Below are 16,774 nucleotides of genomic sequence, written 5' to 3' on the forward strand. Positions count from 1 at the left end.
CAGGATGTCTGACATAGGGTTCCTCTGTCCTTTTCTCTCCGTTCCTCTGTTTCATTTCACTGATAAAAGCATGGAATGTTAGAATGGAAAAAGACCTTAGAATTCATGTATTCCAGCTGCCTCATTTTACAAAGGAAGAACTTGGAGACCCAGAGAGATAAAGTGACTTTCCTCAGGTCATATAGCTAACAGCAAGGCTGACACTCCTGACTCTGTCCAATGTGTTTTTACTAAACTGCACTTCCATTCTCTTACTGAGAACTGTGGCAGAGACCCTCCCCAGCCTGACTTGAAACCTGGGATATCTACCAGGACCTCTTAGAGCAGCAACCATGGGGGAGGAGAAGGGACCCTGTGTGTGAATTTTGTGTGTGCTGCGGGAGGGGAGATGTTAAGTAGAACCTCAGCTTCATTCTCCTAGCCACTCCTCCTCATAATCCCTCTCCCCCACTCCCTGAAGACCCTGCTGTTTGTTGACAGAAGGGTGAGGTTCATTCCCTATCATTGAGGCATCTGCAGAATGCCCTCCCACCCGCCTTTCCTTGGGGGAAAAGATGTCTTGTCTTTTTCCCATATCATTTGGGAGAAGCACAAAAGGAAGAGGGAAGCAGTCCTGGTAATAGAGTAAATCTTGGGCATACCCAGTGTCTAGTCAAGGACCTGAAACCTAAAGAAGAGAAAGCAGCAGTCAGGGTATCCCATTTAGGATATAGAGCAGGGATGAGATAAGCACATGAGTAGGTTATACCCACCTTTCATTCCATATCTGGACAGATAGCAGGGGAAGTTGCCCAGTGGACAACCAGTAGTATCAGTGACCTGATGTCCCAGCCAGACAATGGTGCCCCAGTCCCCACCCCCGACTCACCACCAGCCACGCTCCCATCCTGGCTGCCAGCCTAGCCTAGAAAAGAAGGGAGAAAAGAACGAGGAATTTGCGTTGTTGGAAAATGCATATGGTTGTGCTGGCATCTGCCTCTGTGGGGCACATAACCCACCCACGTTTTTGATACAATGGGACTTCTTTCAACTAGAGAGAGGTCAGAGTGACTAGGGAAGGGAAAAGACAAGAGCAGGGGAGACTACAGAGCCTGGTCTCTCTGGAAATTCGGTATTTTATTATGAGAATAATAGTGAAGCTAAAGGAACTAACATTTATTGAGCACTTACTACGCGCCAAGCATCACGTCAAATACTTTACACTTAATCCTCACAACAACCCTAAGAGACAGGTATTATTTTACTATTGAGGAAACAGCTTAGAGCGGTTAGATGATTTGCCCCAGGTCTCTCAACCAGTGCATATCAGACCAGGCCTCAGCTGTCAGAGTCCATATGGGGAAGAACAGCCTAGGCCTTAGCCATGAAGGTTTCCACATCCATGCACAGGCAGAGCCCAAGTGTTCTCAGAACCAGAAGAGACCATTTTCATTTCTGGTTGAGCTTGGCAGGGCAGCCCAGGGTCATGAAGGGAGGCTGTTGCACAGCAAGAAGAATCATCCAGAGCCGGTGGGACTAAGGTCGTGAAGTGTTTGGGAGCTCCTCCTCTTGGGGCATCAGAGGGAGCCTGTATCAGTATGAGTGGGAGCAGCTGCAAGTGAATCCCTTGGTGCCTCTTGGCTTTTCTCTGCAGGCATTTTGTAATTCTCATCTTAGGACCAGAAAAACTGAGGCCTCTGGCTTTTCTTACTCTGTGTTGGTCCTCAGTCCCTCTTTCTTGCATCTAACTCCTGCCTAGGATGGGATTTGGGGTGATGCTGAGACACAGTTATTCTGTGAGTGCTTAAATCCTCTAGGTTGGCTTCTCCAGCTGCCATTCTTCCCAACCTGGCTCCTTTATCTTGGGTCAGTAGATCCAGGAAAGGAAGGAGATACCACGTCCCCAGGCACTCCCATGTTATCTGATGCTGGCAGAAAGAGACATCTGAATCCACTGTGTCTCCTCAGGAAATGTGAGAGTGAGAGTCACCAGGAGTCTAAGCATTGGAGTCTTCAGCACAGAGGTCTCTCCAAACCCCTTTGGCATTTTGAGGATACATCTTTCAAGGCCTTTGTCTCCCAAATACCAAGGGAATTGTTTTTCTTTCTTTCTAATACTCCTTCTCCCCATCATGCAACATTTATTCACTCAACATACAGCTCTTGAGCTTGTATACTGTGTGGAGCCCTGCACTAGAGGCAGTGGAGGATGTAGGATAAAATGCTGTCTTTCACTCCAGGAACTTACAAGGGAGTATGGAGATCGCATTAACTAGGAAATTGTTTACTTTGTGGCTCTTGATTTTGTATCCTGAAACTTCACTGAATTTATTAGTTCTAACAGTTTCTTGGTGGAGCTTGTGACTCTCTTGAAATGTTGATTCCTGCATATGAGGAGGAAGTATACAGCTTCCTAAAACAAAACATAATTATCTCAGGTCTGAGCAGAGACTCCAGAAGGAGAGACACACCGCTCCCCATCTCTTGCTTTCCTGTGGGTTCGGAGTTTAATCCTACTCTCCTGCCACCCGTAGGGAAGCTCAGGAGGGTGAAGAGAGGCCTCAAAGAAAAGGCCCAGGTGCTCATACAAGTCTCTTCCTGCCTGGGGTATCCCTACAGAGTTCTTCTCTGCCCAGATCTCACAGAAGGTTGTTTTCTTTTAATGAGGAATCCTTTACACTCTCCCCTGCATTCAGAGAGCTCTAGCACTGATTCCTTCCATCCCCCACCATTCTCCACCCTTCCAAGCCCACTCCTTCAAAGCAGTTTCTATCAGCCTAGTCAGGGAACTCTGTTCAGGCAGTTTTGCAGTTGTAACCAAATGGTAAATATTCTGGCATAGGGTTGGGGGTGCAGGGGGCAGTAATTTAGCTGCTAGCCCCGCACCCCACATAATGACACTTGTAGATCAGCTTTGTCTTCTCAGGGCTATAACCTTTGTACAGAGAAATATGCTGCGTATCACACTGTAAGCCCCAGCAGGCCTTTCAGCCTAATAGAGTATGATGTCAGCTTCTTGGCCTCAAGCTTTTCTCCTTGGAGCTGACTCAGTTTGAGTGACTCAAGCCTACAGAGTAGGAGAGAGGAGCAGGTCATGATATAACTCCCTTCCCCCAAGGCTGTTAATGAGTCAGGACCGTCCTGTCTGTAGGAGAGTCAGCTGGAGCGTGGCTCATGGAACCAATATCCTGCCTGCTGTTCCTTCCCCACCCAGCTCATGAGTAAAAGTTGAACCAGTAAGTCACCATAGCCTCTAGCATCCTCGCCTCAATTCTCCCTCCCACCCCTGCCCAAAGCAGTTGTTGCCTTGGGAGAGTGTTCAGCTTGGCTTCTGCCTCAAAGTGCCCCTCTCCCTAGGTTCTTCAAAGAAAGACCTGACTAGAGGACCTCCAGCTAGAATAGAACTTAAACCGTGGAATTGAATTAAGTAGTTGCTTGAAACGCGGATTGCAGAGTAGCTCAGTGACCACTGCCCTCCTGCCCTGGGAGTTCCTTGGACTTTGTCTCTCAAGTCCAGGCTGCACATTTGTGTACACGTATTGCCCCTTCTTCCTGCTCTGGGAGACCTTCGTGGACAACGCAGGATGGGCCTGTGCACGAGCTGCAGCAGAGCCGCTGAATGAGCTTCAGTACCAGCCCTTTCCCCTGTTTTGCTTACAGACACCAGTAAGACATAGGAATGGGGTGAGGTTTTAGCTAAATCCCCTGGGCTGGGACTAGGACAGCTGCTGCTGCTCAGCTACTCAGCTTTCTCAGACGGATTCAGCTGGTACCTGGCTCCCCAACTTATGTCAAAAAAATTGTAATTTATTGAGTATCATGTGAAATACCCTGATAGGAAGCCTACAGAAGTTTGGTAGGTAAGAAAGTTATTCATCCTTAACTCCCAGCAGCATCTAGCCCAGAAGTTTCATGCTCATGGGTCCATGGTATCCCTTGTCACATGATTGAAGGTTGGGATTAGGTTTCCCAGGGTGATGATGAGGCTGATTAGAGAGGAGATGTACCTGGCACTGAAAGTTTAGCTCTTCTGCTTCCTCCTTGACGTTTCCAAGAAGCTGGAGGAACATGGGATTTCCAGCGTGGGGGCCATGAAGCTTGTTAAATTCAGTCTCTCGATGGTGGTCTCCATGGAGAAGGGGTTGGTTGAGAGCATGTGAGTGGATGAAGAGAAAGCAGGGAAGCTTGGCAGCGCGGTTACCTCCCTGAGGGATCCAGCTTTAGGATTTGTCCCAGAAGGAAGACTTGTGCAGGCAAGAATAGAAGGGAAGAAAGTGAAAAGCAGAGGACAGTGTCTCTTCACCCCTCCTGACCTCAAGGTTTGCACTAGCTTTCCAGCATCTTCCACAAGTGTCAAGATTCTGGGCAAGTGGCATTTGTGGGTTGACTTTCTTTCATTAAAGCGGAAAGGTAGAGAGCTACACAAGAGAAGCAGTTATGATCCAAGTTGGAGCTAAATTCTTTGCCTTTGTCTCTCTCCCTTCCCTCCCCGCCCCCTCCTTCTCCCCTTGCCCTCCGGCCCTTTCCCAGGAGCTCTCCTCCAGCACCGAGAGTATTGATATTTCATTCAGTTCCGTAAGTGGGGCCAGGCTGGGACTGGGTGGCAGGCTCCCCCCATGGCCGCATTTCCTCTCCGTCCCCAGGTCTTCTGAGTCCCCAGGCCAAGGCTGGAGTTAAAAGGTGCCTTTTCTTCCTGGGACATCAGCTCCTCCCTCCCAGACCTGGAGGAGCCCCCTGCTGTTTATTGCCAGTGCTCTGAGCCCAGGCTGAGTGGGGCTCAGCTGATCCTTCTCCCAGAGACAGCTGGGATGCAGTGCAACTCAGCCCCCAGCTCCTGGGTCTCTAGAGCAAACAGCTGGGAGAGAGGTAGAATTTATCCCTGGATTGGAGCCAAAAACTGCTTGGCAGGAAACCCTGAGGATCCTGTTTCTCCCACCCAGAACCCTTTCCCCATGGCTTGTGCCATCAGACCATCAAATACTTATTCAGTGTCTTCCAAATGCTAGGCCCTGTGCTGGGTGAGCTGACCCGAAAAGCAAACAGGATTTGGCCTGAAGGAAAGTTTTGCCTCCCCACAGCCAGTTTTCTTTTCAACTTCAACCACATTTCTTCCAGGTCTGAGTTCTTCCCTTTCCCAGCTCACTGCCCACGATGTTCCTTAATCCTCATTCTCCTTTCTTGTTCCCTCTGAACTAACCCCTGACCCTCTGGTCCCACAGGGTCTCGGACCTTGTTGCTGGGCAGAGACGTGAGAGGAAATGCTGGACCCTCTGGGAGTTTGGATGATTTTTTTACACTTTATTTTTGATTTGTCTACCCAATCAGTTTGTTCTGTGCTGATCCCCTTTCAGTCATGATTGTGGCAGTGCCTCTCTCTCAAGGCCTGGGGTCATATTTCCAACATGCTGATGTGACTTAGGGGCCCCTGACCCAAATGCTGAATTGAGGATGGGAAGGAATTCTGTTGTTTCTAATCTGAGATAACTATGAATTGTTTGGGGTGGAGGGTCCTTGGGACCATGACCATTTGCCACCTGAGTGGATGGATTAGGAGATAAGGATGAACGAAGGAGTGAGTCTCCAAATTTCCTTTTCCTTTCTTTCTCTTTCTCTATTAAGCCCCTGGGATATTTCCAGGGACCACAGAGGTCTAGTTCTATTGTCTTCCTGTCTTTATCTCTGTTCAACCCTGCCTCCCAAAGCATTCCTGACTGATTCAGACACCCTGTTTTTCATTATTGTATGGGGACCTGAGCCAGCCCCCTGTGGGGTAGAGGCTGAGAGATGAGCTGTCCCTTTGAACCCTGGCTCTGTGCACATGCAGAGGTGGGCATGGTACTGCCCAGCTTTCAAAAGAAGTTCTTTTTTGCAGTGTGAGGGAGTGAGGGTAGAAATTCTCACTCAGGAAACTAAGCAAGACACACAGAGAGGGAGAGAAGCCTGGTGAGTGAAATACTACTCTTTCTATAAGTGGATGAGATAACCGTTCTTATCTAGGTGAGGAGAGATGGAACGGGGTGGCTATCCTGATAAAATGCCCCTTACGGTAGAAGGACTTAGGGTGGGAAAAGAGCCCTTCTTCCTGTCTAGCTGAGTCCATCTTTTTCCCCATCCCCACCTTACTCCCCAGACTGACTTTGCCCTTTCTGAGAATGAAGTGTCCAACGTGAGCAGCCAGTTTCACAGGAGGGAGCTAATATGGGGAGCCTAGTCCCTGAGCGGTAGGGGAAGAGGATCCAAGGAGGATTCACTGAAAGACAGGTCTTCAGGGCCATCATCAGGGGCTGAAAGGAGCTATTGTTTTCTCCACCCACCTGCCCACCCGTACCTCCCTCCATCTGCTTTTCCTTTCCCCATTGATCATTCCCTCATTAGTGCAAAGTCAGCTCATCCTTCCCTCATCCCCTGCATGTGCATTGACCCTTTGTGAGAGATTGTGGGGTGGACAGGGGGATGCCGTTGAAAGTATCAAAAGTCACTTATGGATTGAGTCCTCCTTTGAAAGGGGAAATACTGACTCGCTGTTCCCCTCCTTAGCCTTGTGGGCCCTGGCGGAGACCCAGCCCAAGCATCCAGGTGGGGAGAGGGACAGCCTCATTCTTGAGATGGGTGAAGCACTTCAGGTGTAAGCAGCATTTCTCTCTGGGTCCCTGGCTAACCTCTCTGGATGTCATCCCCCCACCCATCTTGAAGCCTTGGGACAGTTGCTCAGAAACTCAAGTCCAAGAGAAGAGGGGTGCACCTGGTGACCTGGATTCACACATCACCCCCTTACCCTCAAGAACTAGCCTGTGGAGAAGGACTGTGCTGGCTTTTCCACCTGTTCCCAATTCAAGTTGACAGGGGTGGGTGGGATCTCCTACAAGGGCCTAACGGTAGCTCCTTCCCTGGAGTTCTAGAGACACTGAGACTCCTGCCCTGCATGGCCAGGAGTGACTGGGCCACTTTTTTCTATGGTTTCTTCACCATCTTTTACTTCACCCCAACCCCCTGTAGCCCGTCAGACTGGCTCCCGAGCGAGAATTCATCAAGTCCCTGATGGCGATTGGCAAGCGGCTGGCCACGCTCCCCACCAAGGAACAGAAAACACAGCGGCTGATCTCAGAGCTCTCCCTGCTGAACCATAAGCTCCCTGCCCGAGTCTGGCTGCCCACTGCTGCCTTTGACCACCACGTGGTCCGCGTGCCCCACACCCAGGCTGTTGTCCTCAACTCTAAGGACAAGGTAGGTGGGCTCTGGCCCAAACCATACCCCTCATCTGACTCTACTCCTGTCGTTGTCCAGGGTGTGTGTATGTGCCCAGGGGTGCCCCACCAGCATCCTAGACTCCCTCCGTAGCCCACGTGCACGTGTCAGCCTTGACTTCACCTGAGTACTGTTGTGATTCCGAGGGCCCTCCTGTCCCCCTTCTTGGGCTTTGTTTTTCTGGATCAAAGAGGCCTGATCTTTTCAGCTTGCCTCTTGCCATGTCTCAGGAGAGAGCTGCTCTCCTCCCCTCCTCACAGTCCTTTTGGTAGCTTTTCTCCAGCCCTTCTATAACTCTTAGGCTTTCCAGGTACAGCAACAATGAGAGTAGAGAAATCTTTGTTTCTAAGACCTTTTCTGATCACAGTGGGCAGGGAGAAGGAGAGAATTAGCTAAATTAGTCTGCTGGTTGAAATGAGCACTAATGGTTCAGATTTTTTTCCCAGAAGACGTATTGAAGATTAGAATCCTGCTTGGAATGGTGCCCAACTTTTTCCCAGTCTTTTTGTCTGTTTTTAGGACAAGCCCACAGAGGCATTCAGGCCTCTCTGAATGGGTGGTAATTGATGGTTTGGAATGGTTTTGCCAGGGTGCTTCAGCTATACATTTTGAAGCTCAGCTGAAACATTTTAAAGACCTGTGTACTCTCTCAGCCAAATTCTTTTTTTTTTTTTAAGACAGTGATGTTAACAGTTTTATTTTAAAGTATCAATATTTGCATGACACTAGAAAGTATATACTTTGGCAACTAACTTCCCATGAAAAACTTTAGCTGTCAACTTAAAACTGAGGGGATACATGATTTTTCAAAATACTTTTAGGAAGTACATAAGCAGAATAGTGTGTGGACCACTGCTTTACGAGACTGTGTCCTGATCAGTTTGGAGGACACCTCTTGTAGTAGAACCACCTGGGGAAGGTGGATGCCTTTTTAAAAATGCAGATTCCTGGGCTCCAGCCCCAGACTGAGTTACTAGATTTGGGTTGGGCCCCAAGTAAGTCAGTTTTCAACATGCACCCCAGGTGGTTCTCATGCAAACCAACACTTCAGGGGAAAAAACTAGTATTTTACAGTAGTTCAGCCATGGCTGAAGAGGGAAACACCTCAGGTATGTTTTTAATTAAGGAGAGAACTGAAAGACGCTAAGAATTGGAGCTCACAAAGTAGCAGCACCCATAGGATAAGTTCCTGCCCTAAATATGGCATTCCTGGTGTCAGGGGACTGATGGACTCAGGTTGGAGCAGTAGTGGGCAGCAGGAAGAACCGTGTTAGCAGAGTTGAGGTTTGGGGGGAACAGTGGTGGAGGTAAGCTGCAAATACTGTTCTCACTTACCCGCAGGCTCCCTACCTGATCTATGTGGAAGTCCTCGAATGTGAAAACTTCGACACCACCAACGTCCCCGCCCGGATCCCGGAGAACCGAATTCGTAGCACCCGGTCTGTAGAGAACCTGCCCGAATGCGGCATCACCCACGAGCAGCGGGCAGGCAGCTTCAGCACTGTGCCCAACTATGACAACGATGATGAGGCCTGGTCGGTGGATGACATAGGCGAGCTGCAGGTGGAGGTGAGGGAGCTCCAAGGGCACAGCACCTATTCTGGAACTTTCAATGTATTTGAGACAACACAACACACCCTGAGGCAGGCTGAAGCAAGTACCCAAATGAGTGCCATAGGTAGTGACAGGTGTGAGAGGGGACAGCTCTGAACAGCTCTGGTCTGGAACAGATTCAGGTGGAGCTCATTTTCCTGCAAGAAGAATTTAGGCTTACTGTAAGAAGGAACTTCTAAGCCCAGGGGAGTGTGAAAATTTTAATCAAAATATACATTGAACACCTGTGATATAAAGTTGTCTTAGGAACGCAGAGAAGAATCATTCATACATTCATTCATTCAAGAAATGTTTATGGAGGGCCTTTGTGCCAGCCCTGAGTGCTGTGTGCTAGTAAACAAGGCTTGGCCCCTGCCTGCAAGGGGCTTATGACCTAACAGGAGAGAGAACAAGGCCAGTCAGCAGGTAGATGTAGTGTGGTGTGATCCAGGTTGTGCTGGAGAGGATGGGGTATCATGGGAGCACCTGAGAGTGGAGGTAGCACTTATTCCAGACTTGGGATTGGACACGCCCCGAAAGATTTCTTGGAGGAAATAATATCTCAGCTGAGGCCTGAAGGTAGGTAGGAATTAGTTGTACCGAGTATTCCAGGCAGAGGAGGCAGCAAGTGCAAAGACTGGAAGACATGAGAGAGCTTGGCCCATTTTAAGAATAGAAAGAAATTTTGTGTGGCTGTGATGTGTGGTCATGAGATGAGGAGGTGGTGAAGAATGAGACTGGAGAGGCCGTCATGGGCCAGATTGTAAGAAGGATCCTGTAAGCTGTGGAAAGAAACTTGGATTTCGTTCTGGGGTTGTAGGGATCCAGAGCAGGATTTTATTAGAGCTGTAGCACAGCCGGATTTCACTTTGTGGAAAGGCAGACTCTCCACTTGAGCTTACAGTCCAAATGGGGAGACTGGATGCAGACATTTAAGAAAAAAATCTATGTATAAGATACACAACAAGGCAGTGTGCAGTAAGTGATCAATGGGGTTAAGGAGAAATGCACTTGTACAAAGGAAAGAGTAAAGAAGGGACTTGATATGGACCTTGGGGTCTGGTAGAATATTTTATAGTTAGAGAGAGATGGGGAGATAAGACTGAATGACTTAGGTTGAAGAAATTGCTCAAAGGAACCTAGCGTGGAGAGGGTCTTTTCTGGACCCTAAGGGAGAATGCATCCCTGGCCTTGGGGAGCTCTCAATATAAGGCTGAAAGTTCAGCTTTCTGTGATGGTCATGGCAGTGGTTTGCAAACTTGAGTGCGTTAGAAGTCTTCCGGAGAACTTGTTAGAAATTCAGACTTCCAGATCCCATTCCCAGAAATTCTAATTCAGATTGATGGTGGGATTTGGGAATCTACGTTTTAGCAGCATTCCAGGTAATTCTGATGGAGGTAGTTGACACATTGAAAAACACTGCTAGAGGATCTGTGTGGGGGGGGGCCTAGGCAGTTTGGGGTCCAAGTGGTCAGGATGGTGCATAACCAGGGGAGGCTTTTTGGAGCAGGGTTTGGAAGGGAGGGCTGATCGTGTCTTGGAGATGGCAGCACGCAGGGTGATCTGAGGAGGAGGTGAAAGAGGCAACCCCTGTGCTCAGCGCTTCTGACCTGCAGTCCCCTGCTCTCCCCAGCTCCCTGAAGTGCACACCAACAGCTGTGACAACATCTCCCAGTTCTCCGTGGACAGCATCACCAGCCAGGAGAGCAAGGAGCCTGTGTTCATTGCAGCAGGCGACATCCGGTATGGCCAGACCATGTTGCCCGTCATTTTTCATCCCTCTCTTAGGCACTGCCTTCCTCTTTGTCCCCTTCCTCTCTGTCAGCCTGTATCTTTCCCTCTTCTCTCTCCTTACTCTGTCCATGTCCTGAGACCACCAAACTTGAGGCATTGAAGGTGTGGGTTGAGAAATTACTGAGCTACTACAGAAAGAAGTTACATTTTAAAAGGACTCCAAAGGAATGAAAGCACCAGAGGAAGGAATTACAACAGCGTTTCCCAGAGTGGGTCTGAGGACACACGTGTCAGAATCCAGGGAGAGGGAGGAGATCTTGTTGGAAATGCAGATGCGGGAGCCACACCTGTTCTGAATGCAGAATGTTGGTAGGAGAATGGGCAGGGCCTGGTAATCTGCATTGAACATGATTACAAACCACCAGGTTAGCAAGAAGATATCAGTGGTGTGTTTCCTTCCATGAGTCTCTCTCAGCCCAGGTTTCTATCTCTGTGTGCCCAGAATCAAGGAAACAGTGCAGGAAATGCTGGCATAGACAGGGACATGAGGATCTGGGGTATCTCCTCCAAGCAAATGATATAGTTTCTTCCTGCTAGACGGCGCCTTTCGGAGCAGCTGGCTCACACCCCCACAGCCTTCAAACGAGACCCAGAAGACCCTTCTGCAGTTGCTCTCAAAGAGCCCTGGCAGGAGAAAGTGCGGTGAGTTGGGTGGGGTCCACCATCCATACTGTCTCTCAGCCCAACACCCGCTGGCAAAATCCATCAGGCCCCCAGGCGGCAGTCTGAGTCCTTACCTTGTGAGGAGTTTGATTTGGATTTTTTTTTTTTTTTTTTTTTTTTGCGATATGCGGGCCTCTCACTGCTGTGGCCTCTCCCGTTGCGGAGCACAGGCTCCGGACGTGCAGGCCCAGCGGCCATGGCTCACGGAGCCAGCCGCTCCGCGGCATGTGGGATCTTCCCAGGCCGGGGCACGAACCCATGTGCCCTGCATCGGCAGGCGGACTCTCAACCACTGCGCCACCAGGGAAGCCCTGATTTGGATTTTTGATAGAAGCCGTGTCTCTGTCCTCAACCTGGCATCACCCTTTGACACCTTTTTGCTTTTCTTCACAGGCGCATTAGAGAGGGCTCCCCCTATGGCCATCTCCCCAACTGGCGGCTCCTGTCAGTCATTGTCAAGTGTGGGGATGACCTTCGGCAGGAGCTGCTGGCCTTCCAGGTGTTGAAGCAACTGCAGGTAAGAGAAGGGAGGGAGAAAGAAGGGAAACTCAGCCCACGTGCAGCCCACCTGAGGTGATCACGCAGGTCCTTCTGCAGGGAGCTCCACTGGAGACCATCTTCCTGCCCAGGTCTGAGTTAGATTTACGTTAAACTAAGCTGGTGCTCCTACCAGGAAGTACAGCCCCGGGAGCAGCTCCACAGCGACCTCTTGTGGCCCTTTTGTGACTGGCACCTGTTCTAATCACTGATGGGAACTCCCAACTGATTTGCAGCAAGTGGGTTGCAGTGGGCTGAGATGTCAATCCCTGACCCCCAGGTTAGTTGCTTACAAGCAACTTCACCTGTTTAATCAGTTCTTTATATAAATATTTTCATTTTCTGGAGAAACTTTCTCTGACCCTAAATCCTTTTTGGTCTTTATCCCTGTTCTTTCAACTTGGGTTAATGGATCCCACTGACCCAGCTTGGGAGGTGACAGCGAGGTTTCCTATTCTCCCTCCCTTTTTTGGATATCTCTCTGTGAGATACCTTTTCCTACATGCCACCCTGTGTCTTGTCACACCCTGGACTTCCTTTCAAAACTTCCTGGTTCTGGGCTTCCCTGGTGGCGCAGTGGTTGAGAGTCCGCCTGCCGATGCAGGGGACACGGGTTCGTGCCCCGGTCCGGGAAGATCCCACATGCCGCGGAGCGGCTGGGCCCATGAGCCATGGCCGCTGAGCCTGCGCGTCCGGAGCCTGTGCTCCACAACGGGAGAGGCCACAACAGTGAGAGGCCCGCGTAACACACACACACACACAAAAAAACTTCCTGGTTCTCAGTGGGATCAGGGGGTTTTACTCACTTGGTGGCCTAGAATTCAAGGCCACTAAAGATGGGAACTGTCCAAGGTTGGGGACAGAGGGGATTTTAGCCTCCTACCCCCATTTAGAGAGAGTCACAATGCCTCTGTGTTTCCTCACAGTCCATTTGGGAACAGGAGCGAGTCCCCCTGTGGATCAAGCCATACAAGATTCTTGTGATTTCGGCCGACAGTGGCATGATTGAACCAGTGGTCAATGCTGTGTCTATCCACCAGGTGAAGAAACAGTCACAGCTCTCCTTGCTCGATTACTTCCTGCAGGAGCATGGCAGTTACACTACTGAGGCATTCCTCAGTGCCCAGCGCAATTTTGTGCAGAGTTGTGCTGGCTACTGCTTGGTCTGCTACCTGCTGCAAGTCAAGGACAGGTAGGTGAATTCCTGTCCCTTGTCCTAACCTTTTCTTCAGGGTTCCCTCTGTCCCTTCATTTATTCGTCATGACCTTCCATTGCCAAAATGTAAAGATGAAACAAACAACATATTTTAAGCAGAGACAGACACGTTCATGTGCCATTAAGGCTAGGAGGCAGACTGACAAGTACCAGGGTAAGGGCCAAAGAAGTGAAGGATTTATGGGAGGAGCAAGGGTTTGAGCAAGCAGGGTTTTGAAGGACGAATGAGAATGAGGACAGAGAAAGCTGTGGGGGAAGGATGTCCCAGGCAGAGGAGACCGCTCGAGGTGATTAAAGCTTGGGCCACACTGCATGGCACAGTAGTAGCAGTGACGTCAGATAAGTTGAGGCCAGATTAGTGGGGCCTTCATTATGAGGCTGAGGAGTTTTATTCTGCAGGCAGAGGGAATGCCATGATCCAGTCTGTGTTGAGTGAATGTGCCCTTTGGCACTGTGGATGAGGTTGGATGTAAGTGGGCCTTTGCAGTGAAGCTAGAGGTAGTGAGGCCTGGCCTGAGGGCAGTGGTGGTGACTGATGGCAGAAAGGAGCAGATGGATGTGAGACACATGGTGGACACAGAGTTGAAACTCCCAGCCCTAAATGCTCCTCCTTGTTCCAACATATGATTTCCAAAACTCTTACATATCTGTTGTTTTGCCCAGAGCTGTCGTTTCTCTCGATATCATGTGACCTTTATGAAGCTCAGCTTCGCATGTAGATGAACAACATACCGTATAAAGATAATTACACCCTTGAGGCTCTGCCTTTTAAGACAGTCTCCAGACAGTGACTCAGGGTCAATACCTAGAATGCTCCTGTGAGTTGTGCCTCTCCGAGGGCATAGGGCAGCTGTCCTGGGAAAGCACTAATTCAGTGGCCTGTGCTTCCAGTGACACGGCAGCACCTTAAGATCAGCTAAACAGAAACGCTTATCAGAAATCTAGCATCTATTAAGTGCCTGTGATGGCCTAACATTCTTTTTTTTTTTAATTGAAGTATAGTTGATTTGCAATATTATGTTAGTTTCAGGTGTATAGCAAAGTGATTCAGGTATACACACACACACACACACACACACACACACACACACACACACACATATTCTTTTTCAGATTCTTTTCCATTATAGGTTTATACAAGATATTGACTACACTTCCCTGTGCTATACAGTAAATCCTTGTTGTTTATTTTATTATTATTATTTTTTAATTAATTTATTTTATTATTTAGCTGCATTGGATCCTCATTGCTGCGTGCGGGCTTTCTTTTAGTTGCAGCGAGCAGGGGCTACTCTTCACTGCAGTGTGTGGGCTTCTCAATGCAGTGGCTTCTCTTGTTGCAGAGCATGGGCTCTAGGTGCGTGGGCTTCAGTAGTTGTGGCACGGGGGCTCAGTAGTTGTGGCAGGCAGGCTCTAGAGCACAGACTCAGTAGTTGTGGCACACGGGCTTAGTTGCTTCCGCGGCATGTGGGATCTTCCCGGACCAGGGCTCGAACACGTATCCCCTGCATTGGCAGGTGGATTTTTTTTTTTTTTTTTGCGGTACGCGGGCCTCTCACTGTTGTGGCCTCTCCCGTTGCGGAGCACAGGCTCCGGACGCGCAGGCTCAGTGGCCATGGCTCACGGGCCCAGCCGCTCCACGGCATGTGGGATCTTCCCGGACCAGGGCACGAACCTGTGTCCCCTGCATCGGCAGGCGGACTCTCAACCACTGCACCACCAGGAAGCCCGGCAGGCGGATTCTTAACCACTGCACCATCAGGGAAGCCCCTGTTTGTTTTATGTATGGTAGTGTGTATCTGTTAATCCCATACTCCTAATTTATTGCCCCCTTCCCCTTTGGTAATCATAAATTTGTTTTCTGTGTCTGTGAGTCTGTTTCTGTTTTGTGAATAAGTTCATTTGTATTAGTTTTTTAGATTCCACATAGAAGTGATACCACATAATATTTGTCTTTCTGACTGACTTCATTTAGTATGATGATCTCTAGGTCCATCCCTGTTGCGGCAGATGGCATTATTTCATTCTTTTTTGTGGCTGAGTAATATTCCTGTGTGTGTGTGTGTGTGTGTGTGTGTGTGTGTGTGTGTGTGTACACATACACACCACATCGTAAATAATGCTGCAGTGAACATTGAGGTGCATGTATCTTTTCTTTTTATTTATTTATTTATTTATTTATTTATTTATTTTTGGCTGCGTTGGGCCTTCGTTGCTGAGCATGGGCTTTCTCTAGTTGCTGCAAGCGAGGGCTACTCTTTGTTGCGGTGCATGGGCTTCTCACTGCGGTGGCTTCTCTTGTTGTGGAGCATGGGGTCTAGGCATGTGAGTTTAAGTAGTTGTGGCTCACCACCTCTAGAGCTCAGGCTCAGTAGTTGTGGCGCACGGGCTTAGTTGCTCCGCGGCATGTGGGATCTTCCCGGACTAGGGCTTGAACCCGTGTCCCGTGCATTGGCAGCCAGATTCTTAACCACTGCACAACCAGGGAAGTCCAGTGCATGTATCTTTTCTAATTAGAGTTTTTGTCTTTTCCAGATACAGCCCAGGAGGGGGATTGCTGGATCATATGATAACTCTAATTTTAGGGTTTTTTTTTTATAGTTTTATTTTATTTTATTATTTACTTATTTTTGGCTGTGTTGGGTCTTCTTTGCTGCACACGGGCTTTCTCTAGTTGTGGTGAGTGGGGGCTGCTCTTCGCTGCGGTGCACGTGCTTCTCATTGTGGTGGCTTCTCTTTGTTGTGGAACACGGCCTCTAGGGTGTGCGGACTTCAGTAGTTGTGGCACACAGGCTCAGTAGTTGTGGCGTGCAGGGTCAGTAGTTGTGGCGCACAGGCTTAGTTGCTCTGCGGCCTGTGGGATCTTCCTGGACCAGGGATTGAACCCGTGTCCCCTGCTTTGGCAGGCAGATTCTTAACCACTGTGCCACCAGGGAAGTCCTAATTTTAGTTTTTTAAGGAGCCTCCATACTGTTTTCCATAGTGGCTCCACCAGTTTACATTCCCTTTTCTCCACACCCTCTCCAGCATTTATTATTTGTAGACTTTTTGATGATGGCCATTCTGACTGGTATGAGGTGTTACCTCATTTTGGTTTTGATTTGCATTTCTCTAATAATTAGCAGTGTTGAGCATCTTTTCACAGGCCTGTTTGGCCTGACATTCTTATGTTGAAACCAGATGAAAATGCTGTCAGACAGGTGTTTCCTCAGGGGGGAAATAAGGGTCAGGGAACTTTCAGAACCTGTGCTCCTTCCACCCTGCCAGCCTTACAGATAAAGCCAGCAGAGGCTTTGCATTTGAGGACTGAGGGAAACGTCATTATTTATAAGGAATCTGGTTGCAAGCTTTAGACTGTCCCTAAAGAGTCAGCATTTGGAACCCAGGGCCCAGAAAGCCTGGAGCCTGAACCCTTGGGTTGAGTAAGTGGAGGCAGAGAAGCAGGTGCTAGTCAGGCCTCTGGGCTTTTCCTTAGGAGACTAATATATTTGGAAGATGGGAGTCCCCTTTAAAAGGGGGAGAGGGGGACAGGCAGCTGGTAAACCTTTCATAACTCAAAAAAGAGTAGATGTAGTCAAGTAATGAATGGACTCATCCACTGGAGAGAAGTGGCAGCAGTGAAGGGGGCCCCAAGCTGGAAGCAGTTGCAGTTCTCCTTAACTGCTTCAGAATGAGTCCCCCGTAGCTTTGCGGCTGGAGCTAACTCCACCTAAGGAGAGAGAGAAACTGCCTCTCACTGGCCTGGGA

General features: G+C 49.1%; 1 protein-coding gene across 7 annotated transcripts in view; it reads left to right on the forward strand.

Annotated features, from left to right (window-relative positions):
* PI4KB (phosphatidylinositol 4-kinase beta) overlaps positions 1-16,774 on the forward strand; it is a 28,854-nt gene that overhangs the window by 8,649 nt on the left and 3,431 nt on the right. For 5 of the 7 annotated variants that reach the window (XM_030846257.3, XM_030846258.3, XM_030846262.3 and 2 more), the window contains 7 exons: positions 4,510-4,554; positions 6,976-7,203; positions 8,566-8,793; positions 10,451-10,560; positions 11,149-11,253; positions 11,668-11,791; positions 12,738-13,003. In XM_030846257.3, coding sequence (XP_030702117.1) covers positions 4,510-4,554; positions 6,976-7,203; positions 8,566-8,793; positions 10,451-10,560; positions 11,149-11,253; positions 11,668-11,791; positions 12,738-13,003 — 1,106 coding nt within the window. The remainder of the gene's footprint in view (positions 1-4,509; positions 4,555-6,975; positions 7,204-8,565; positions 8,794-10,450; positions 10,561-11,148; positions 11,254-11,667; positions 11,792-12,737; positions 13,004-16,774) is intronic. The other 2 variants (XM_030846267.3, XM_060299529.2) reach the window with 1 other exon arrangement.

Source organism: Globicephala melas, chromosome 1 (genome assembly GCF_963455315.2).
Source record: "Globicephala melas chromosome 1, mGloMel1.2, whole genome shotgun sequence".
NCBI lineage: Eukaryota > Metazoa > Chordata > Mammalia > Artiodactyla > Delphinidae > Globicephala > Globicephala melas.